We start from the raw sequence: 25,382 nt of genomic DNA on the forward strand, positions 1-25,382 counted from the left end.
CAGTTCCCTACAGGAATGGAGGGGTAGCTGTGTATAAACTCAGCTGTCCTGAGTAGGTTATTCCTTTCCCCCATTCTGATTCCGAATGTCCAGGAGGAAGCATTGACCATGCTTTAGAAAAGTTTCTTGGTGATGCTGCTACATCCTTTCTTTCAAGCCACTGTGCTTAGATTTATGACTTAAAATATTATCACAGATTTGAAGAAGTGCATTTAATAATTTGTTTTTAAGCCAAAGCATTACAATGATAACATTAGTTGACATTTCCAGTCATTGACTGGGAGCTTTGGGGCAACACAGGAAACAAGCCTGGCTCCAGGGACTTCTGATGCTGATGGCCTGTGGCTGAAAGTAAATTGTCTTTGTCAACTATAGGTTTCAGGTGGGATTTTTTTTAATGTTAAAAATTTTAGGGACTCCCTGGGTTCAATCCTCAGCACCTCATGTAAATAAATAAATAAGATAAAGGTATAATTTTTTTAAGTTTCATCTTCATTTGCTTTCCTTCCAACTTCTCCCCTTGCCTTGCCACTCACATTTAACATTTTATTTGCCAATAGGTCAAGGAAGTTAAAAGGACTTCATCAGGCCTGGAAGTTTCCGTGATTACTGAAGTTCCTGGAAGCAAGCTGACCTTGACCACTATTCCAGATGTTGACTGCCTGCTCTGGGCCATTGGGCGGGACCCAAATTCCAGGGGCTTGAATTTAAACAATCTGGTAAGCTGACTTAGTCTGTCCTGAGCAATCTTGAATCTGTCCCTATCTCACCCATCCAAAACTTGAGTGGGATTCATTGGATTCTTTTTATTTCATATATTCAGTTTGTCATCAAATCCAATCACTTTTCCTTTGAAATATTTTCCCTTTCTAGTGCCATCACTTTGGATCAGTCCCTAATTATATTATATCTAGATGGTCCAGTGGTTTCCTGCTGGCTTCCTTCTTGCAGACTTCCTTTTTGCTGTGTGAATATTGAAAGTCCTATACTGATCCCAGATTGTCCCCAGCATCTAATTCAGATAGCTGAGTGTATACCTCATCCTGAACATTGTGTTATTCAGCAAAGGAAACAGATGTGAAGCTATCTCTCTCTGGGATCTGCCAGTACTTCACACAGAGAAAATATTCTTCTCTTAAATTTTGAAGTAAAGTCTAACAGTGATTTGGGGTGTAGTTCCCAGAGTTCAAACCAAATTGGAACCTCACTTCTATCATTTACCAGTTCCATGGCCCTGAACAAGCAATTTAAGATTTCTGTTTCAATTGTTTCACATACAGGATGGAAATAAAAATATTACTTTGTCTCATTGTGTTATAGAGAACAGTAAATGAGAAAGTACCTGCAAAATAATTAGCTTAGCTCCTGACTTATAGTAGCCCCTGACTTATAGTTACCAATGCAGTATATGTTAACCTGTTGTTTCTGATACTTATGATGTTTTTTGTAATGGGCTATCTTATTCAATTGCAATAATAGAATATTTTATGTTGGAGGTTTATAGTGTTGATGGAGCCTCTGGAGCAGTATGTAACATTTTCATTTATGTGCTAATATTAAATTCTGTTATAATGTGGATTTCTTTTTCATCTCTATAAAAGGTTATTTCTTCATCATCATCATCATCATCTTCATTTTTTTGATGCTAGGGATTGAACCCAGGGGTTTGTCTATGCTCAGCACATACCTTACCACAGAACTACACACCTAATCTTATTTTTCAGTTTTTTTTAAAACTTTATTTAGAGCCAGGGTCTCATTGAGTTGCTTAGCACCTCACTTTTGCTGAGGCTGGCTTTGAACTTGCAATCCTCTGTCTCAGTCTCCCGAGCCGCTGGGATTACCAGCCCCAGCCCTTTTTAAATATTGTATTTAGAGATAGAGTCTTGCTGAGTTTCTTAGGGCCTCGATAAATCACTGAGGCTGGATTTGAACTTCTGACCCTCCTGCCTCAGCCTTCTGAGCTGCTGGGATTATAGGCATGCACTACCAAGCCAGGTTTATTTTCTTTTTCTTTTTTTTTTTGTACCAGGGATTGAACCCAGGGGTCCTTAACCACTGAGCCACATCCCCAGTCTTTATATATATATATATATATATATATTTTTTTTTTTTTTTTTTTTTAAATATTTATTTTTTTAGGTATAGATAGACACAACACAATACCTTTATTTTTATTTGGTGCTAAGGATCTAACCCAGGTCCCGCCCGTGCTAGGTGAGCGCTCTACCGCTGAGCCACAATCCCAGCCCCCTTTTTTTTAATATTTTATTAGAGATAGGGTCTCACTGAGTTGCTTAGGGTCTCACTAAATTGCTGAGGCTGACTTTGAACTCATAATCCTCCTGCCTCAGCCTCCCAAATTGCTGGGATTACAGGTGTGTGCCACCGTGCCCAGCTACCTATTTACAAAGAATAAAATTCCCAGGGAGATATTTGTTTTGTTTTGTTTTTTTCTTTTAGTTGTTGATGGACACAATATCATAATTTTATTTATTCATTTTTATGTGGTGCTGAGAATTGAACCCAGTACCTCACACATGCTCAGGAAGCGCTCTATCACTGAGCCACAAACCCAACCCCTTGGCTTGTTTTTAATCTTATTGTTCTATGAAATTTAGTCAAAGTAGTTGTCTGTTTTTATATTAATGGAACTAATCATCCAGCTCTTTCACCCTTCAAGAGCAACTTTGCCTTTGTACAGTGTGGGCGTTGGTGGGTCCAGTATTAAATTCTGTTTGCTGAATTTTTTAAGAATGAGGCAAGAGAAATGTTCCGTTTTATCGCAATGTTAAGATATAGCTGTATAATGTATCTTATGGGATTTGAACCCCAGGTAGACCCATAAACCCCATAAAGTCCAAAGGTTTTACCCTTCTTTTTTTTCCTCTTTGGTGGCGCTGGTGATTAATTCAGGGCTTTGTGCATGCTAAGCAAATGCTTTACCCCTAAGCTATACCTCACCCTTCTTATTTTTTGAGACAGGATCTCACCAAGTTTCCTAAATTGGTCTTGAGCTTGTGATCTTCCTGCCTCAGTCTCCCAATCTCTGGGATCTTAAGCATGTGCCACCACACCTGGCTCTGAAGAGTCTACTCTTAACCATCATGCTGCCCTGTATAATCCATTATGCTTCTTCTTTTGCTGTACATTTATTACTCACACTGGAGTGTATCTTATCTGCAGAGCCATAAGATAAGCAAATATATGTCTCAGCAGAGAAGGAAAATTGGTTATGGGAAATATCAGTATATTTTAGAGTAGAATGTGAAGTTTGCTTAAATTTTTAAAAATAAAAAATAGTAAACTGCAAATGCTTTTGATGACTGCTTCAGGCTGTGTCCCTGTATGGGATGTGTTAGCCTGCCTTAGGAGGAGCCCGTTGGTGAACAAAGTTGAAAAGCACTCAGGTTTAGCAGGTAGTTCATCTGAGAGCTGAGTGATTCCTTTCTTTGTTTCCCGTACCAGTTGAGTTGCACATTGCTGTGTCAAACATCTTAAACTTGGACAAAATATTTCACCTGTTACATTAAACAAAGATACAAACTTGCCAACTTCACACACTTTCAAGTTGTGTTAAGTCTTGTGGTTGGTTCCTGGATGCTCAGGTAAAGGGGTGTCGTGCATATTGAGGCAGATGTAGAGCTTGGCTCTTTGATTTTTAGTAGATAAATTAGTATTCATGTGATATCCCTTCATAATTTTAGGGAATTCAAACTGATGAGAAAGGTCATATTATAGTAGACGAATTCCAGAATACCAATGTCAAAGGTGTCTACGCTGTCGGGGACGTGTGTGGGAAAGCTCTTCTTACTCCAGGTAATGCTGGTCCCCTGTGTGCTATATAAAACTGTTCAGCTTTTCATAGTCAAATCCACTTCAGCAAAGTATCTTCATATCATCAAAATGGTAAAAATGTATTGACATGGATGTTGATTTGGAGGCCTGACATTTTCTGAACCATATTCAATTTTCTTTAAAAGACTTAAGAAAATGCTTAGCAATAGGGACTGGGGCTGTGGCTCAGTGGTAGCACACTTGCCTGGCAAGAGTGAGGCACTGGGTTTGATTCTCAGCACCACATATAAATAAATAAAATAAAGATCTATCAACAATTAAAAAAATATATATATTAAAAAGAAAATGCTTAGCAATGACCAAAGGTTTTGTGTATACGATATGGTCACCCTCTGAAGTCTTTGAGTCACAGTTTTGTGTTGACAGTGGAAATGGCTTTTGGAAGAAGTCATTTAGATTAGCCTTGTAACTGATTCTCTTTGATTCCCCCATCCAGGACCTCAACCCATGTCCTGAGTTAAGGATCACATTCCAAGTTCTTTGTCTTACCTTTATCTAGTTAATGATGTCATTCCTTCAGATTTTGATCCATCTTTCTGAAGGACTTCATCAGATTTTCTAAAGTGCCCTGGGGATGTTGCTTCAGGATGGAAACCTATCCTGTTCCACACCCCAATTCTTTTATTTGCTTTAGAAGCTCTCTTCCCCCACCACCACCTGTATTTATTTTTTATTTTGTTTTGTATTGTTGGTGGTAATTTCTTTATTTTTTGTTTGTTTGTTTTTTGGTACTAGGGATTGAACACAGGGGCACTCAACTACTGAGCCATATCCCCAGCCCTATTTTGTATTTTATTTAGAGACAGGGTCTCACTGAATTGCCTAGTGCCTTGCCATTGCTGAGGCTGGCTTTGAATTCACGATCCTCCTGTCTTAGCCTTTCAAGCCACTGGGATTACAGGTGTGTGTCACTGCACCCAGCTTTTTTTTTTAAGGCAGGGTCTCACTAAGTTGCCCAAGTATATGTGATCCTCCTAAGGTAAGCCTCCCAAGTAGCTGGCATTGCTGGGATTACAGGCATATGTCACAGTGCCTGGATCCTAATTTATTATTTATTTATAACTTTTTATTTTTGGTAATAGAGATTGAACCCAGGGGTGCTTTAACACTGAGCCACATCCCCAGCCCTTTTTATTTTGAGCCTTGCTAGTTTGCTTAGGGCATGGCTAAATTGCTAAGCCTGGCCTCGAATTTGCAATCCTCCTGCCTCAGCCTCCCAAATTCCTAGGATTATAAGCAAGCGTCACCATGCCTGGCTCTAATTTATTTTTTAATTGAATTTAAAAAGAGAGAGAGAGTGTATATATAACATGATTTGAAGTATTTATACATTGTGGATGTCTAAGACAAGCTAGGTAAGGTATATATTACCTCACATGTGTATCTTTCTGTTTTGTTTTGGTGAGAACACTTTAATCTACTCCATTAGCAATTTTCAAGTATATAATATATTGTTATTAACAATAGTCAACATTTTACAGTAGATCTCTTAAGACTTAGTTGTGGGCTGGGGATGTGGCTCAAGTGCTCGCCTGGCATGCGTGGGGCGCTGGGTTCGATCCTTAGCACCACATAAAAAATAAAATAAAGATGTTATATCCACCAAAAACTAAAAAATAAATATTAAAATAATTCTCTCTCTCTTTAAAAAAAAAAAAAAAAGACTTAGTTGTGCTGACTAAAAAAAAAAGTTTCTAGTGTTGGGGATCAAATTTAGGTCCTTGCACATTTTAGGCAAGCTCTGTGATACTGTTATACTCCCCAAACCCCCAAATGTAAGACTGTTAGGAATAAAAAGGGCTAAGGAGAATAAACTTCTAGGTTTTTGTTTTGTTTTTTTCAGTGCTAGGGATTAAACCCAGGGTGTTGGGCATACTAGGCAAGCACTCAATCACTGAGTTACCTCCCCAGCCCTTTTTAAAATTTTATTTTGAGGCAGGGTCTTGCTAAGTTACTTAGGCTGGCCTCAAATTTATGATCCTCCTTACCTCAACCTCCTGAGTAGCTGGGCTTACTCACCTGGCAAGAGTAACCTCTTATGTTAAAATATCTTACTGTGAAATGAATATGGTTATGAATAGAATCAGAGATGTGCAAAACTAATTTGTTCCATTAATATGTATCAGGGGGCTGGGATTGTGGCTCATTGGTAGAGTGCTCGCCTAGGAATTGCAAGGTGCTGGGTTCGATCCTCAGCACCACATAAAAATAAATAAATAAAGGTATTTAAAAATAATAAAATACAATTTTTTTTAAAGTATCAGAAAGCTAATATCATCACTAAATAGATTTACTGCCAGATGTTTGGAAACTTACCAATGTAGCTTGTTTTTCTGTTTTTGTTTTGATAGTAAATGGTAAAGAATTCTTATATGTCAGTGTTTTGAATTGTTAACTAAAGCTTGATACGTTTTCTTTGCTTTATCATTTTTTCAATCTATATACATACACACTTAAGTATCTATTTGTTAAAAACAAGGTTGTTCCCTTATGTAAACACAATACAGTTTTCAAAACGAGAAAACTTTATTATATCATGCCAGATAGATAAATAGATAGTAGAACAATTCTGCTGTTAAAATGAACAGTAAGGGGCTGGGGCTGGGGCTCAGAGGAAGAGCGCTTGCCTAGCAGGTGTGAGGTATTGGGTTCGATCCCTTGTAAAATAAAATAAAGCAAAGGTATTATGTCTACTCACAACTAAAAAATAAATGTTTAAAAAAAAAATGAACAGTAAGATAAACACTGATTTTAAAATGTCTTTGTAGTTGCAATAGCTGCTGGCCGGAAACTTGCCCATAGACTTTTTGAATGCAAAGAAGATTCCAAATTAGACTATGACAACATCCCCACTGTGGTCTTCAGTCATCCCCCTATTGGGACGGTTGGACTCACAGAAGGTAGGTATTTAAAACAAGGTCATTTTATTACTTCTGTTCTCTTGTTGGCCCACTAAATCTTTCTCAGCCCCCAAATTACACTCCTTTTTTGGTTAGTCTCTGGGTACTACCAGCTCCAATTTATTCCTCAGCTACTAATATTTTGAAAGTATGGTTTCTTTTCTCCACACTACCCTGTTTGTCTTTCTGATGGTTCTTAGCTTACTTATTTGAACTAATTTTAAATTTAAACAAAAATTGCAAAAAGAGTATAAAGGATTCCTATATATCTTTAATAATTTTGCTTTATCAGTTTTTTCACGCTATATACATACACATTTAAGTATCTATTTGTTAAAAACAAGGTTGTTCCCTTATATAAACACAATACAGTTTTCAAAATGAGAAAACTTCAATTGATACAGTATTACCTAAACTTTAAATCTTATGCAAATTTTGCCAATTATCTAATGTCATTTTTTACATTTTTTCCCTCAAGTCCAGAATTTAGTCCAGATGATGTATTACCAGTAGCTTTTATACCTCTAGAGTATCCTTTAATCAAGAGACAAAATTCTTGAGCCTGTCTTTTTTTTTTTTTTTTTTTTAGTGCCATCGACATTTACTTTGTAGAATGTCCTTTATTTTGGTATTGTTTGATACATCTTGTGATTTAACTTAGGCTAAGTATTTCTGCCCAACTTTCTTTTTGATAGCTCAGTGTAATTATTTAGGTTTTTTTTCTTTTTTGATAAATGCTTTTTTTTAATGTGCATTATAGATGAGGCTGTTAATAAATATGGAAAAGATAATGTGAAGATCTACTCAACCACGTTTACCCCAATGTATCACGCAGTGACCACAAGGAAAACTAAATGTGTGATGAAAATGGTTTGTGCCAACAAAGAGGAAAAGGTATGAAAAGAATTCAGTAAGCTAAACAATGCTTTGTAAAGTTGACAGGGATGCTGGTAGTTGTCTGGGACAGGAGATGGGGGAGACCAAGTAGGTAAGCTTACGGGTTCAACTAGGCAGTTCTACTTTATCAACTATATATACATATTATATATATAATATACACACACATATATACATAATATATATGTCATATTATATATTATGTATATATGTATATATATCATATATATAATTTGTCCTTCATAGTGTTTTATTTAGAAAGAACTTTGCATTTCCCTTAAAAAATGAGGATAAGGACTGGGGATGTCACATGTTAGGCAAGTGAGCAGTTGCCTCGCATCTGCAAGGCCCTAGGTTCAATCCCCAGCACACAAAAAAAAAAAAAAAAAAAAATAGGATCAAAACCCACCAAGATGGGGGCTAGGGTTATAGCTCAGCGGTGGAGCACTTGCCTTGTACTTGTGAGGTACTGGGTTCTATCCTCAGCACCACATAAAAAAATAAATAAATAAATAAAATAAATAAAGATATCCGTCTTAAAAAAAAAAATCCTTATTAAAAAAAAAAACAAAAAACACCAAGATGAGCTGGGCTGTAGCTCAGCAGCAGAGTACTTGCTTAGCATGGATGAGGCACTGGGTTCTGCCGCAGTCTGGCTGGGCACAATTCAGGAGCCACTTGTCAAAAGAAATGAACTTTATTTTTAGAACCACACATGCCAAACAAAACAGCTCCTCAGGAAAACCTGCAGAGCCCAACTGCCACCACCGGCTTCCCACAAGCCTCTCCACCTCCCCCACTCCTCCTGCTCTTGAGGCTGATTGGCTGGGTTGCGTGGGCAGAGCCAAAGAAAAGTCCCCCAATGAGCAGCTCCGTGGTCTGAAAGGGCGGGGAAACAGCCCAATGAGCATCACCGCAGAGGAGTCAATCAGTTGGCAGCTAGAAGTTTGCTGGGGCCGCTGTGAGCCAATCATCTGCTGGCAGCTGGAAGTTTGCTGGGGCCCCTTCAGCTGTGGCTCTCAACAGGGTTCCATCCTCAGCACCACATAAAAGTAAACAAATAAAATAAAGTCATTCTGTTCATTTACAACTATAAAAAAAAAAAAAAATTTTAAAGGAAAAACTGGACTGGGGTTGTGGCTCAGAGCTCTTGCCTTGCATGCATAAGGCACTGAGTTTGATCCTCAGCGCCACATGAAATAAAGAAATAAAGGTATTGTGTTCAACTACAACTAAAAAACAAAAACAGCTATTAAAAAAAAAACAAAAAAAAAACCACCAAGACCTGGTCAACATTGACCAGTAGACCAGAATAGATAGGAAACAAAATACTGGTAAAGGTTAGAATATAATATAATTTTGAGTTTAACATAAAATGGTGAAGTAGTTTATTCAGCTATTTTTTCTAATTTATGCCTTTAAGTTTTTGAGAGCCTGCTGAATTATTCTTGGTGTCTGCACCATTTTATATCCCCTGCACCCCTGTAATGTATAAGGTTTTTATTTTGTTCACTCCTTTGCCAACAATTGCTGTTGTCTTATCTTTTTCATTAACAGCCATTCCAGGTGGGTGTGAATTGATATCTCATTGTAGTTTTGATTTGCATTTGAATCAGTTTTATTTTGACATTAAAAAAATAGGTTGGGGCTGGGGGTATAGCTCAGTTGGTAGAATGCTTGTCTCACAAGCATAGGGCCATGGGTTCAATCCCTAGCACCAAAAAAAAAAAAAAAAGGTTTAGGGCTGGGAATATAGCTCAGTGGTGAGCACTTGCCTAGCATGTGTGAAGCCCTGGGTTCATTTCTCAGCACCACATATGAATAAATAAAATAAAGGTCCATCAATAACTAAAAAAAAATAATAATAATAATAGGGCTGGGTTGTGGCTCAGTAACAGAGCACTTGCCTAGCATGTGTGAGGCACTAGGTTTGATCCTCAGCACCACACATAAATGAATAAAAAATAAAGGTACATCAACAACTAAAAAATATTTTAAAAAATAATAGCAGTTTTAATTTTGGTCCTCAGCCAGACTATTAGGCTGTTTCTAGTTAAATAGTAAAATGGAACTTAGCAATATTGCTTAAAATGAGGATCTTCCCCACCCCCTGTGCTGGGGATTGAACCCAAGGGCTCAGGCATGCCAGATAAGCACTCTACTGGTAACCTGTATCCCCACCCAACTGTTAGGAATGAGAATGTACTTTTGTTTGTTTGGGTGGGTTTTTTTTTGGGGGGGGGGGGCGGGTAATCAGTATTGCTTGGGACAATGGTTTAAATGAAGATTTGGATATTGTTTCCAACTTTTGTTGTCAAAAAAGAGTATAGTGTGTCTAATTTAGTGTGAGCCAAAACCCAGATATAGTCCCTAATTTACAGAATTCAGCACCCCCAAGGACTGACAGAAGCTGAGAACCAGAGCAGAGGAGGAGGGTGGCGGCAAAACAGAGCTTGTTATCTCAGTCCTGATGGCTCATTCATAGCCTAAGATTTCTTGATATTGGTCAGCAGGATCCCTGCTTATCTTGTTATATAAGTTATTTCCTCATGTCAGCCATCATCATTCATTCATTTGATGAGTATTACTTGGCAGTCTTCTAAAGACTAAGTAAGACCTGCAATATGGAGAGGCAGAATATATGCGGTTCCTGCCATCACCAGAGACTCTTTGTAAGATCAGTTGGATGTTAGTAGACCTTGCTGTTTAATGCACACATGATATTTGATTTGGGATTTTTTAATTTTTTTAAAAAAACTTATCTTATTTGGGGCTGAGGTTGTAGCTCTATGGTAGAGTACCTGCCTAGCACATGTGAGGCACTGGGGTAGATCCTCAGCACCACATAAAAAAAAATAAATAAAGGTAGTGTGTTCATCTATAACTAGAAATACATTTTTTTTAAAAAAACTATCTTAATTGGCTTTATTTTTTAATCAAAAATCAGGTAATACCTCGTTCCATAAAATAGAATGAGAGCTCCTATAAGTTGGAGTTTTGTAGAAAAAGGCTAAAGAAAATAGAAACAAAGAACAAAAACCATATTGTTCATTTCAAAGTTACTTTTCTTGTGAAACAGAGATGGGGAGACAGATAATAGGAAAATAACTAGTTAACATTAGGTTATTTCAGTTACCCTTGTATAAGGATGAAAGTAGGAAACTTCATTTTTTGCCAGTGGAGCTGGTCTACATCTTAACCATTTAGTTGTTTATAGAACTTTATTTATTTATACGCAGTGCTGAGAATTGAACCCAGTGCCTCACACTTGCCAGGCAAGTGCGCTACCGCTAAGCCACAGCCACAGCCCCTATCTTAACCATTTTTAAGTGGACAGTTCAGTAGTGTTAAGTGTATTCTCTCCCCCCACCCCCCCCAAATTGGTACTGGGGAGTTAACTCAGGGATGCTTTATCACTGAGCCACATTTCCAGTATTTTTGAGACAGAGTCTTGCTAAGTTGCTAAGACTGTCCTCAAACTTATGACCCTCCTGCCTCAGCCTCCTGAGTTGTTGGGATTACAGGTGTGCAGCACCACACACACCTAGCTAATTTTTGCTTTTTAATGGAATGATAAATATATTATAGAACTGTTTGCTGAAGATAGACAACATATTGAGAAACTTCATGGTGAAATTTGATTAGAAACAAATGCTCTTTACATCCTTCACATAGCCAAACAGCATATTTGGATTGAGTACTTCCCAAGTGCCATTATTATGTTCAGCCATGGGGATAGAGCGGGGAGCAGAAGCAGAAGGGATCCCCTTCAAGTAGTGATTAAATTCTGACTATGATAGGACCATGACAGAGAACTATTGGCACTGAGAGTTCATGCGATGGAATTTAATTTAGTCTGAAAGACACTACTCTATGGCTCTTTTAATCATTACCTCTTAAGAGAGGGAGAACAAACAGAGGGACACATTGTGCAAAAGAGAACATGGTTGGTACATGGGACAGAGTGAAGAGAACCTGAGGAATAGCTGTTTGATATGGGCTCGAGGAGGACATTGAAGCAGGCCTGTCCAGGGTCACAGTGCTATGCCAAATTAGGATTAAAAATATTCTAAGGGATTGGGGAAGTAGCTCAGTTGGTAAAGTGCTTGCCTCACATGCACAAGGCCCTGGGTTCAATCCCTAGCACCACAAAAAAAAAAAAAAAATCTAAGTTTTTTTAGTTTTTTTTGTTTCATTTTAGTTTTTGCCATGCTGGGGATAGAATCAGGGTCTCATGCATGCTAAGCAAGCACACTGCACTGCACATCCAGCCTATAGGGTTTTTTAATGTCATATTTCCTCTCATCACTGTACACCAAATAAATAATTTCTCTTTCATAATTTCTTTTTTCCCTAGGTGGTTGGGATCCATATGCAGGGAATTGGTTGTGATGAAATGCTGCAGGGTTTTGCTGTTGCAGTGAAAATGGGAGCAACTAAGGCTGACTTTGACAACACGGTTGCCATTCATCCTACCTCTTCAGAAGAACTGGTCACACTCCGTTGAGAACTTAGAGACTTCTGTGGCTGGCAATTGGGCCAGTGGACCTTCTGAGATGAACCAATCAATCACTTTTACTTCCTGTTCCAGTTTTATATATTTCTTTATTTTAATCAGGATCTTCTGATAGCGGAAATTTTTAGTAAAGAAAGTAACTTATTTATGTAATCAGAAATGTGTTAATCCAAGGTTGATTTTCATTTGATCCTATTTCACAATAATTAATGTTTTAAAGTTGTTTTATTAACAGCTCTGTGCTAATGTTTTTTTCCAGCCTCATTCCAAGTATAAAACTATATGAAGTACAATGAAGTTAATGTGCTTGAATGAATACAGCTTCCTAATTTTATAAAGGAAGAGGATGGCAGCTCTTCACATTTAAGTAATGCAAGTGCACAGAATCTATATTTTTTTGAAGCCAGTACTGTGTTCTGCATATGCAGAGCTGCTTCAAGGATGTGACTGTTCTCTAATCCCCTATTTTTTTTATTCTTTTAAGTGATTAAAAATGGGTTTTGTTCTTTTTTTGAGATGAAGTGTATCAAATTTGGGAAGGATTTGAAGAGGATGGTTAAATATGTGAGAGGCATTCTAGAAGTCATTCTTGTTTTCTGTAATAGGTGGATTCAGATACTTCAAAAATCCTTTCCTCTGCCAAGAATTCATAGCTCAGTAAATAATTTCAACATTTGTAAATGTTCCTGTCATTTTATTATTTTCTGACAACTGTTCCAAACATTCGAAAATAACAGCATTTTCTTCTTATAAAATTTATTATGAACTTAATCGACACTGGTTTATTTTCTAAGAATATTTTACATTGAGGGCTGGGGCTGGGGCTCAGTGGCAGAGTGCTTGCCTAGCACGTATGAGGCACTGGGTTCAATCCTTAGCACTACACAAAAATTTAAAAAGATAATAATAAAGAAAATGCTGTTCATCTACAACTACAAAATTTTTTTAATAAAAATATATTTACATTGAAAGATCAAATGTCAAAAAGTGTGGGGAAGAGAAGAGGTGTCTCCTAAAAGTAAAGACCAGAGAAGTTGGGTATAGTGGCGTACACCTATAATTCCAGTTACTTGAGAGATTAAAGCAGGAGGATCACAAGCTCAAGGCCAGCTTGGGCAACTTAGCAAGACCTTGTCTGAAAAAATTAAAAGGACTGGGGATGTGGCTCAGTGGTATAGCACTACTGGATTTAGTTCTTGGTACAAATAGATAAATAAATACCAGATGTATAAAAGAAATCTTAAGCAGATTGATGATTGATTTAGAAATAAAACCCAAACAATTAGGTTTTTAGCACTTTGTTTCCATTGTTTTATCAGCTAGGTAAGCTGGTTATACTTTTCTGTGGTTTTCATTAATGATAAAGTGCTACTGGATTTTTTCATTAAGCTTTTCCTAAATGTCTTTCTGAGTGGTCATGGCCAGTTGCTACACTCATTTCTTAGTTAGACCCAATACCAATGAAAGAAAAGTATTGCATTAGTAACTAAGTTATGTGTTTGTGGTATAGCAAGAAAATAGGATCCCAAGCCCTGGACATTGATTGGGTCCCTTCCTTTTCCCACCAGCCTAAGATAGGGGGCCCAGCTTCTGGGCTCTACTGGATTTCTCACTGCACAGGTCCGAAACTTGAAGTGTGCCTCTGCTAGGAAAAGGGACTTTCCCAGAAGTCATATCCATTCTAATATCATGCATTATTCGTTTTGTTTTTTGGTGCTGGAGATTTTTGCTCATGCATTGCATGTACTGTACCACTGAGTTATACTTCCAGCCCTAACACCATGTGTTCTTAATCCCATATGAATCCTCTTTGTGCTGCCTGTGTACTATTTCCATAGTAAAACAGCATGAAAATAACTACTCAAGTCCCAGCCCACATTCTTACCAAATTCTTGAGAACACCCAGGACCTTGAAGTGTTGTGGCCTAACAGCCTGTTACTCAAAGCACTGGGGAATAAAGATATTCAGGTCAGCATGTTGTATGATGTGTAGCACATTGTATGTGCTCAGATATTTTTTAAAGAAAAACATCCTTGCTTTGAAGTAACCTTGTACATAGTTTAGAGAGAAGACATTTCTCTACTATTTCAAATAGGACAATTAAGGACAGAATGACCAAATGGTTTATTGAATAAGATGGGACACTTTTTTGGTTCTGAGGGTTTATCAGTGGTAAAGCTACTATCAGTGGTAGAACCTAACATTCAATACCCTAGGTTTGATCCCTAGCACTGACAAATTAAAAAAAAACAAAAACAAACACTTTTTAGAAAAAAACACTTTTTAGAGGAATAGAACTCAGTGGTAGAACATAGGCTAAGAGGCTGTGTTAAATCCCCAGCATTCAAAAATAAACACAAATAGGCACAAATTGGAACTGTTCCAAACAAATGAAATACTCATCTAGTTACACATTATTAGGTAAAAGTATCCTAATGTGGGAAAACAGGAAGGCTTTAAGAAGATTAGGATTGAGGGGCTGGGGTGGTGGCTCAGTGGTAGAGTGCTCGCCTAGCATGCATGAGGCACTGGGTTTGATCCTTGGAACCACATAAAAACAAACTAATGTATCCACCTAAAACTAAAGATACTTAAATAAATATTTTTAAAAAGAAAAAGATTAAGATTGAAATTTGGGGACTATAGAAGAGAAAGAGTTACACTGTCAACTTTGCAGGGGGTGGGGATGAGGGAAGTCTGACCTCTGCCTGGCCTCTGCTGGGACTGGCAACCAGAATGCCTACAGAGCTCTGAGCTGCCAGAGAATGTTCTAAGAACCCTAGGCATATTCTGCAAGCTTTATGACCTCACCTTGAAATTTCTAGAATGTCACTTCTGCCACATGATAATTGGCGAAGTAAATCACTAAGGCCAGCTCAGATGTAAGAGGAAGTAAATTACACTTCACTTCTAAAAGGGAAAAGGTAAAGAATTTGCAGCCATCTTTAATCACTCATACCTGGGATTTTATAAGCTTAACATCACCTTTGTGTGGCTTTTCTAGTGGTTTTGTTGTTAAAGTATGTTTCCATAACAACAAAACTATATTGTCATATGTGAAAGGAAAGTAACCAGGACACTTGGAGCGACCAAGAGATCTTTATTTGGCTGTGTCTGACAGGGAAGGAAGAGAAAAAGAGAACAGGTAAAGAGAAGAAAGGAAGGGAGAGAGCAAAGTCAGAGGGAGAGAGAGAAAGGGGCGGGGGACAAAGTGCAAGAGGAAGATGGAGGGAGCCCGGAAGGAAAGAGTTTTTGTTTGTTTGTTTAGAGAGAATTTTTTTTTACATATTTATTTATTTATTTATTTTTGTTTTCGGTGGACACAACATCTTTGTTTGTATATGGTGCTGAGGATTGAACCCTGGCCGCACACATGCCAGGCGAGCACGCTACCTCTTGAGCCACATCCCCAGCCCCCAGGAAAGAGTTTTTATAGCTAAAATCTAATGGGGTCTCTGAGTCTACAAGCTGCCTTGTTGGCATACAGTGATTGGATCATAGAGTAGTTGCTAAGGGTATCATCTTCTGCCCTGAGGCAGACCAGATAGGGGTCCCGAATGTAGGTTTCTGTTGCACCAGATGAGTGGGAGTTGTGTTCAGCCTTGAATGGGGTTGAGTGTTCAGCCTTGAGGCAAACAAGCAATAAAGAACCAGATGGTTGGGGATGGAGTGTTCAGCCCACCCTGCAGCTAACAATTTGGTAGGTCCATGCTACATTTTCACCTTGTGAATGTCATTTTCCACTTTGGTCAATCATTTCTGTCTTCTATGTTGTGTGACAGTATCATTTCTGGCATGTGATACAGCAAGTTTATATGCAAGAATACAAAGTATGTTACTGCTGGGTTTCTGTTCTCACGACTAAAAGGCTCAGGGGTCACTCCAGGTAAACTGGGCTAACTGGGCTGCACAAAATAACCACACAAGAGACACAAATACCTTTTTCTTTGGGGTCGCTGTGACGGCTTCTCTGAACTTAAGGTTCCACAGGAAGAGAGAGAGAGAGCGCGCGCGCACATGCACACGCACGCGCGCGCACGCGCACACACACACACACACACACGCGCGCTGACCCCTTTTATTGAGGAGAAGCTATTCAAATGAGGCAAGGGGTCAGGTTTCAGGGGACTGAGACTTATCTTCATGATGTTCATTGTTAGCAGGTTGACTGACATCTGGGTAGGCCACACACCCAAGGCCACAGTTAGAGAAGGGACACACACAAGGCACTTCCATGGAACATTCTATCTTAAACAGGGCAAGGGGTTATATTACAAAGGAACAGGTGAGCATAGCTTCACCCATGGGGCTGTAGCAAGACACATCCATGCACGAGACACTGACCCTGGAACCCAAAAAGGGTGGGGAAAGCTCTGCCACATTTCTGTGACTGAGCGCCTCAGCACCCAGCCAGGGAGTGTGACTCAGTCATATGCAAAGTTGGTCTCCCACATGTTACATGATTTTTTTTTTCATTTGTTCTCTTGATATACATCACAGTATAGTGTATTTTGACATACATACATGGAGTATAACATTCTAATTCTTGTGGTTGGACATGATGTGGAGTTTCACATATATGAACATAAGAAAGTTATACCGATTCATTCTTTCTTATTCCAATTCCCCCACCCTTCCCTTCATTCCCCTTTGTATAATCCAGTGAATTTCTATTTTTCTCACCCCCTGTTACATGATTTTATTTTTTTTAGTTGTTGACAGACCTTTTTTTTTTAAAATTTTTTTTTAAGAGGGAGAGAGAGAGAGAGAGAGAGAGAATTTTTTTGATATTTATTTTTTAGTTTTCGGCAGACACAACATCTTTGTTTGTATGTGGTGCTGAGGTTCGAACCCGGGCCGCACGCATGCCAGGTGAGCGCACTACCGCTTGAGCCACATCCCCAGCCCTGTTGACAGACCTTTATTTTATTTTTATGTGGTGCTTAGAATCGAACCCAGCGCCTCATACATGCCAGGCAAGTGCGCTACCACTGAACCACAGCCACAGCCCCTGTTAATGATTGTTGACACTAAAATTTGTAGTGGAGAAGAACAAACATTTGAGCCTTTTACCTTTTTGAGAAATGATGTATTAGGGTTCTCAAGAGAAATAGGGTAATATGATGTGAATATATATCTAGACAGATTTATTATAAGGAATTTGCTCATGATAGTGTGGAGGCAGGGAAGTCTAAAATTTGCATTGTGGGTCAGCAGGCTGGAGACCCGAGAGCCAATGTTTCAGATAAAGTCTAAGGCCATTGCTAAAGAATTCCCCCTTATTCTGAAAGAGTATATTTTGTTCTATTAAGGCCTTCAACTTATTGATTATGGCCCACCTACATCATGGAGGGCAATCTGATGTACCCAAAGTTTACCAAATTAATAAATAAATGTTAATCTCATACAAAAATATCCACTAAGTTGATACAGTAATCATTACAATTCTAATCCTTTTCAATACAGTAATCATTACAATTCTAATCCTTTTCAACTTCGCAGCTCAACATCTTAAAACCATACCTAGAATCCAAATAGACAGTAATAAGGTCATACTGTTACAGTAGAGAGGCCGCTCAGAAAACACTCAAAGACCAAATTTAAAACAATTGGAGAGCTTTAATACCTGGCCGGGGACTACTTCCCACAGAGGCTGAACGGGTCTTTGAGAGAACAGCCTCCATCTGACTGGCTTGAATATTTAAGGGAGAAAACATCCTATGGAATTTCACAGATAGCAAGCAAGCAGACTACAGAGGCTGAAAAGGCAGCAGAGCAAGAGACAGACAACCACATCCTGGGTTCGAGCACTGCTGTGGGCATATATCCTGGGTTAGAGTACATTTGTGGGGTACAAAGAACAGAAAAACCAATCTTTTTTAATTTATAAGGAACAGCTTTCATTTTGATTTCTCAGAAATAGTTCATATGATAGAAATGGAGTAATGGAGTAGAAATGGAGTCACTATGGCTATGCTTACTTGTACTTATCTACAATAGCTCCTATATTTAATAATTGTCTAATTTAGCTATACTTATCTTGTAACTTAACCTATATTTATCTGTCACTATCTATGACTATATTTAACCTATGGGCACACACACTTACTTGTCATCTTTTATTGTCAATGTCTTATCACTAACATCCTTAAATTCTATGTCTATGTCCTACATAGACATACATTGTTACTTCTTCTATCCTACAACTACAGCATACTAAGGTAACTTCATTGTTAATTCTATAACACTTATTTGTTTATTATCCTTTATTTTATTAATCTATACCTTTTCATCCTAATCTATGATTTATTTCTTATAAACTGTATTGATTAGCTCAGATCATAACAATACTTTCATGATGACAACTGTCTTATATACAACACCTATAACTGAAAACACAAACCCTTTTCCCAGAAAAGGATGCAAAAAGTATGTGGTTGATGTTTATTCTTTTTTAATAAAAATTCTTGAGGTGCTAGTGATAAGACCCAGGTCTTATACATGCTAGGGAAGCATTTTACCTACCCCTGAACTATATCCCCAGGCCATGTTTACTCTTCTTGATATCCTATAATTTAAATTCTGTGATGTAAATTTAATATTTAAATACTGCACAATAAAGGATAAGAATGAAAACAAAGATATCTGATAATGTGTGTGATACATGCTAGCAAACAAAATAAGGAGGAAATATTCAAGACAATTATACTCCTTTTTTTCTGTAACTGGTCACGTTCTAGCTGGTGCCCCCATACACATTTTTAATTAATGCATTATAGTTGTATATACTGATTCGTTGTTACATATTCATTAATGCACACAATACACAGTATAACATAATTTGACAATATCATTCCCCATCACTTTGTAGTTGGTGTTCATGACAAAGTGCCTTAGCTAGTTCTTTTCCTGGGGAGGTGACCTGTACTCTTGTTCCTGAAACTGTCTGTGCCATTAGTAGTCCAACTTGAATTGGGTTGCTACAGTTTTCCACATTAATAACAGGACATGATAATACTAAGGGATACTTTAGGGGGTCCCCAGTGTTTCACTCTCTTATCTCCATTGTGGAGCAGCTGTCAAACTTCTCCTTGGTGGTCAAAAGCAGACACTGCTAACACTCAACTCCTTTCTGTGCCTGTGGACTCAGGGACATGAGGAGCCCAAACTAGTTGAGTGGTTGGCTTACCTTCCAGCTCAAGGAAATCTTTGTTATGCTGCTTGTAGAAGCATTCCTCCTATTGGAAAGAAGACTTCAAGATCAGCAAATATAATATTACATAAAATGTACTATAAAAATATGTAATTATATATAAACATAATGTTCTTTTAAAATTTTTTAAATATTCATTTTTTAGTTATAGATGGACACAACATCTTTATTTTATTTTTATGTGGTGCTGAGGATTGAACCCAGGGCCTCATGCATGCTAGGCAAGCACTCTACCTCTTGAGCCACAACCCCAGCCCCCCATAATACAATATTCTTGTTCCCAGGATCAAGGAGCAAAAATTTTTCTTGTAGTTCAATGGGAATAGTACCAAGTGGGGCCACTCACTTCTACCCTTGATTCTTATTTTTTTTAATTTATTTTTTTTTTGTTGTTTTAGGTGGACACAATATTTATTTTTATGTGGTGCTGAGGATCGAACCCAGTACCTCGCGCATGCCAGGGCAGCGTGCTACCACTTGAGCCACATCCCCAGTCCCCCCTTGATTCTTGGGCCCATGAATCCTGGCTATGAGCAGAATGGCACTGATAGACACTAATTCAGAGCATATACAGCTTGCTGGACAACTTTCCCCTGCCCTGCAAGGTATTGGCAACAAGCTGGAACTGTAAGTGAATCTTTAAAAGGCTATGCCACTATTTCATCAAGCCAACTACTCCAGGATGGTGGGGGACATGGTAAGACAGTATATTCCATGACCAAAGATCCATTCCTGTCAGAACCCGCTGACAATCTGTAGTTCCTGATTGGGCTGTAACAGCAGAGATGCTGAAAGAAAGACACACACACACACACACACACACACACACACTCACAGCCAGTAGGAATGAGCACCGCCTTTACTTTTTCTCTTTTTCTTTTAAACAGCATTGTTAATTAAAACAAGGAAAAAGAAAAAACATCCTTTCAGCAGCTTAATCCTTTCAAGCATGGATAAACATTCTCAGAAAAACTTTATATATATATATATATATATATATATATATATATATATATATATATATATATAAATTTATATATATATATATAAATTTTACACTTGGCAGAACATTCTTTTCTTTTATCTTCTTAAGACAGCAACAAGGACACAGTTCAAAGAGTTCATAGTTTCTCACAGAACCCCTTGTTTTGCTAAGTACAGCAAAACTTAACTGTGTGCGTGAGCACACACATTGCCATACTTTATTTGCTCTGAAGTGAGTTCCTTGATTAGAAGAAGCTGTGCTTTGTGAGGTACTATGATGGTAGGTGAGTAATTCTATAAATCCATGGATGGCAGTTTTGGCAGAAGTCTTGTGTGCAGGAAGGCAAATCTATCCTAAATGTCTATTTTAGAAAAAAATACAATAAAAGCAGTTCAATGTAATCAACTTGCCACCAGGAAATTGCTTGATCTCTCTGGGTAATGTTGTCATATATTGCTGATCATTGCAGCTGGCAGATCGGGCATTCAGCAGTGACCACGGTCAAATTAGCCTTAATGAATTTTTTAAAAAATATTTATTTTTTAGAAGTAGTTGAACACAATATCTTTATTTTATTTATTTTTATGTGGTACTGAGGATCAAACCCAGGGCCTCGCATGTGCTAGACAAGCGCTCCACTGCTGAGCCACAACCCCAGCCCAGCCTTGATGAATTTTAAGTCTGTGTCACTGAGCCCATGCATATCCTTCATCCTTGTCCCAATGGCCACTTTGTTCATGAGCACTGGGGTAGTGATAAAAGGTAGCTAGGGAAAGAGGCTGGTATCTATAAACCATGTCATCCTATCCATTTGATTACTGAACTCCTCTGCTGAGGTCACTTGTGTGTTGATATGGGACACAAATATATTTTTACCCATTCAGAAAGGTCAATTCACATAACTTCCCCAGATTTCCTTGACACCAGCTTATTTGTGTTTTGGTTTTGTTTTTATTTTGAGGACAAGGGATTGAATTCAGTGGCACTTAACCACTGAGCAACATCCACAGCTCCCCTTTTTTTAATATGTATTTTTTAGTTGTAGTTGGACACAACATCTTTATTTTACTTTTGTGTGGTGCTGAGGATCGAACCCAGGGCCTCGCATGTGCTAGGCGAGTGCTCTACCACTGAGCCACAATCCCAGCCCCCCAGCCCTTTTTAACTTTTATTTTGAGATAGGATCTCTCTAGGTTACTCAGGGACTTGCTAAGTTGCTGAGGCCAGCTTTGAGCTTGTGATTCTCCTGCCTTAGCCTCCTGAGCTATTAGATTATAGGCATGCACCACAACATCCAGCCCTTGTCACCAGTTTTCAGTCATGTTCTTCCCAAGTCCCTGATGACAGCCCAGACTTGCTATGTTCAATTCTCCCGCAAAATGTACAACCAGGTGCCCTGCTTGAAGTTCTGCCTGCTGGGAGGATTTTTCCTCACCACTGTCCTTCAGGGATGCTCTCCAAAGGAGCTGCAGTGCTACTGCTGTCTACTAGCAGGTTGTGCCTGCATATCCTGCAGAAACCTGTAAAACAGGCTGGAGTTTTCTCCTTTTTCATCAGATCAGAGGAAACTTGCCATTAGGTCATTGATACAGGCTGGGAGAAGGTAATGTGGCAGGATTAGATCAAGGGTATTTGAGCCATTCCATTTAATTTATTTGTGCCTTGAAGACCTGCTCAAGACCAGTCAAATATACCATTTCTACTTGATGATAGAGTGCTGGTGTACGCGCCCAATTTTATTACTTGGTGCATCAGATAACACCTGGCTTATGATGGGCAGTTCAGATTTCACAGCTGACCCATGGTTAAACCTTCAGCTTCTACTAAGACCCAATACCCAATAGCAATTCAAGGGGGGGGGAGTTGTTTCTTCAGGTTGGGGATGTAGCTCAGTGATAGAGTACTTGGCTAGAATGTGCAAGGTCGTGAGTTCTATCTCCAGGGAGGAGGAGGAGAAGAGGAGGAGGAGGAGGAAGAAGAAGAAGAGGAGGAGGAGGAGGAGGAGGAGGAGGAGGAGGAGGAGGAGGAGGAGGAGGAAGAGGAGGAGGAGGAGGAGGAGGAGGAGGAGGAGGAGGAGGAGGAGGAGGAGGAGGGAGGAGGAGGAGGAGGAGAAAGAAGAAAAAGAAGTAATTCTTTACAGAGAATGGTAGGGCTTTGCTTCAAAATCCCAAGGGCTTGCACTGTAGTTCACCTCAAGGGGCCTTTTGAAGGCTTCTAAGCTTCTAGCAATTTCTCTGCCACTGGCAATTCACACACACCATTGGATCTGCTGGTTTGTACAGCCCAAGATGTGGTGTACCTTTCTCATCAGTTTGTTGCAGAACCTTCTCTTGATCTAGATTTTGCAGAAAAAAAGCAGTTTTTTGGGTCACTTGGTAAATGGGCTTGAGTGACACATCAAATGAAGAATATGTTGCTTTCAAAATCCAAAGAGGCCTGCTTGATGTTGTGACTCCTTTTTGGTTGTAGAAGGTTCCGAATCAACAACTTATCCTTTACCTTAAAAAGGGTATCTCTCTACATGCCCCATACTAGTGGGACTCTAGACTTTTCCCTTAGGTAAATTTCCCACTCCCTGGCATGTAAATATGCTACCAAAAGAGTTGTTAATTCTTACACTCTAGATCCTATCAGCAAATGCCTTCAATTCAATGGACCAGTGTGATTATCTTGAAGAAGGGAAAGGCAAGGGCCCTGAGAACTAAATTATGACAGGCTGGAGAGTTGATGTGTTTCTGAGAAAAGACAGTGAAGGTGTGTTTCTGGCCTTACCAGATGAAAACAAACTTCTGGTGGCCTTTATTGATAAATATGGGGAAAATGCGTTTTCCAGATCAACAGCTGCACACCAGGTACCAGGGGATGTGTTAATTTATTCCAGCAATGAAACCACATCTGGTATAGCAGCTGCAATTGGAGTTCCCACCTGGTTATGCCCATGATAATCTATTGTCATCCTCTAAACTCCATCTGTCTTCAAATGGAGGCCAAACAGGTGAGCTGAATGGGAACATGGTGGGAGTCACCCTTCTGCTTTTTTCAAGTCCTTGATGGTGACACTAATTTGGGGAATCCCTCCAGGGATGCAATATTGCTTCTGACTTACTATTTTGCTAGGTAGAGTCAGTTTTAGTGGTTCTACTTGGCCTTTCTCATCATAATAACACTCATTCCACAGATCAGGGGACCAATGTGAAAATTCTGCTAGTGGCAGAATATGTCTATTCTAATTATATATTCCTGAACTAGAAAAGTACCTACAGGATAGGTTCTAGGATCCACTGGGCCCACTGAAGACAGACCGGAGTTAAAATTGCATAGATCACCTGACCTTGAGCTCTTACTCTGATTGGTGGAACACAGTAACATTTTTGTGCCTTGAAATTAGTGTCAGTTCAGACCCTGTGTTCCTGAAAAGTTGGATTATTTCCTTTTCCCCAATGCCCAGGTTAAAAATCATAAGTACTTTTGGGAGAGGATGGGAGAAAGACAAGTTTTGGTGGTATAATAGGGTCCTTCCTCAAGGGAACTGTCCTCTGCTTCATTCAAGGTGTCTGGGTCTATAAACTCAATCAAATTCAGGAGTTGATTGAAGGGCTATGACTCTCTGTTTTAGGTTTCCATCTATACTTCTGTTCACTTGACCTAGATTTCTTCCAATTATACATAGAATATAAGGTTTAATAGCTTGTCCATCTATTTCACTTCTAGAAACACCATGAGTAACTAGTTGACGCCATAAGTCAGGCCCTTCTGATTAACTGCTGACTTTAGTATCCATTATAGTAATCACACCTACTTGCCTTTGGCAATTAGTTGCTGCCACTTGGCCCCTGTCACTCTGGGATCCTAGATGTTCAATTAGATTTTATGTGCAATAAGAGAAGAATATAATATGACTTTTCCATGTGGTGTCAGATTATTCTTGGATGTCAAAGGTTTTTTTTCTTAGGCATTTATTGATGACTTTTTTTCTTTCTTTCTTTCTTTTTTTTTTGTGGTGCTGGGGATTGAACCCAGGGCCTCCCATACTGAGCCCTTTTTATTTTCATGAAATTATATCAAATGGATGGAGCTAGACACCATTATGTTAAGCAAAATAAGTCAAACTCAGAAGGTCGAAGGTCATATGTTTTCTCTCATATGTGGAAGCTAGAGAGGAAAAAGGAAAAAAAAAAAAGGTGGGAGTGGAGCTCCTAAAATTCAAAGGGAGATCAGTAAAAGAAAGGGACCAAGGGGAGAGAGGTGGGAAGGGAGAGTGCTGGGGTGTGATATTGGCCAATTTATGTTGTTATATTGTGTGGATGTACAAATATGTAATAATAAATTCCATTATTATGTACAACTATAATGCACCAATTAAAAAATATGGAAAAGTGGGCTGGGGTTGTGGCTCAATGGTAGAGCGCTCGCCTAGCATGGGTGAGGCCCTGGGTTTGATACTCAGCACCACATAAAGATAAATAAATAAAGGTATTGTGTCCATCTACAACTGAAAAATATTTTTTTAAATGTGGAAAATATACATTTTAAAATATTTTACCTGTTTTTTTATTTGTTCTAATTAGTCATACATAATAGTAGAATGCACTTTGATACATGATATATAGATGGGGTATAATTTCTCATCCTTCTGGTTTTACATCATGTAGAATCCCACTGGTCATACTGTTATATATGTACATAGGGTAATAATGTCTTATTTATTCTACTGTACTTCCTACCCACATATCCCTCCCCCTTCACTACCCCCACCTAATCTAAAGTAACTCTATTCTTCCCTAGCACCCTCCCTTTATTGTGAATTATTATCCACATATCAGAGAAAACATTCAGCCTTTGATTTTTTGAAATTGGCTTATTTCACTTAGCATGATATTCTCCAGTTCTGTCCAGTTACCAGCAATAAGGCTGAGTGATACTCAAGTGTGTGTGTGTGTGTGTGTGTGTGTGTGTGTATATATATATATATATATATATATATATATATATATATAAATGTGATATATATA

The 25,382-nt window shown here is 38.6% G+C and overlaps 1 protein-coding gene across 3 annotated transcripts in view; it reads left to right on the forward strand.

The window, feature by feature from the left end:
- The window catches only part of Gsr (glutathione-disulfide reductase), a 57,301-nt gene extending 44,449 nt beyond the window's left edge, over positions 1 to 12,852 (forward strand). For all 3 annotated transcript variants that reach the window (XM_071610240.1, XM_071610239.1, XM_027939345.2), the window contains exons 9-13: positions 561 to 719; positions 3,708 to 3,819; positions 6,627 to 6,758; positions 7,519 to 7,652; positions 12,013 to 12,852. In XM_071610240.1, the coding sequence (XP_071466341.1) occupies positions 561 to 719; positions 3,708 to 3,819; positions 6,627 to 6,758; positions 7,519 to 7,652; positions 12,013 to 12,162 (687 nt within the window). In that variant the 3' untranslated portion in view covers positions 12,163 to 12,852. The remainder of the gene's footprint in view (positions 1 to 560; positions 720 to 3,707; positions 3,820 to 6,626; positions 6,759 to 7,518; positions 7,653 to 12,012) is intronic.
- Positions 12,853 to 25,382: the final 12,530 nt, after the last annotated feature.

This window comes from Marmota flaviventris, chromosome 3 (genome assembly GCF_047511675.1).
Source record: "Marmota flaviventris isolate mMarFla1 chromosome 3, mMarFla1.hap1, whole genome shotgun sequence".
Classification (NCBI taxonomy): Eukaryota; Metazoa; Chordata; class Mammalia; order Rodentia; family Sciuridae; genus Marmota; species Marmota flaviventris.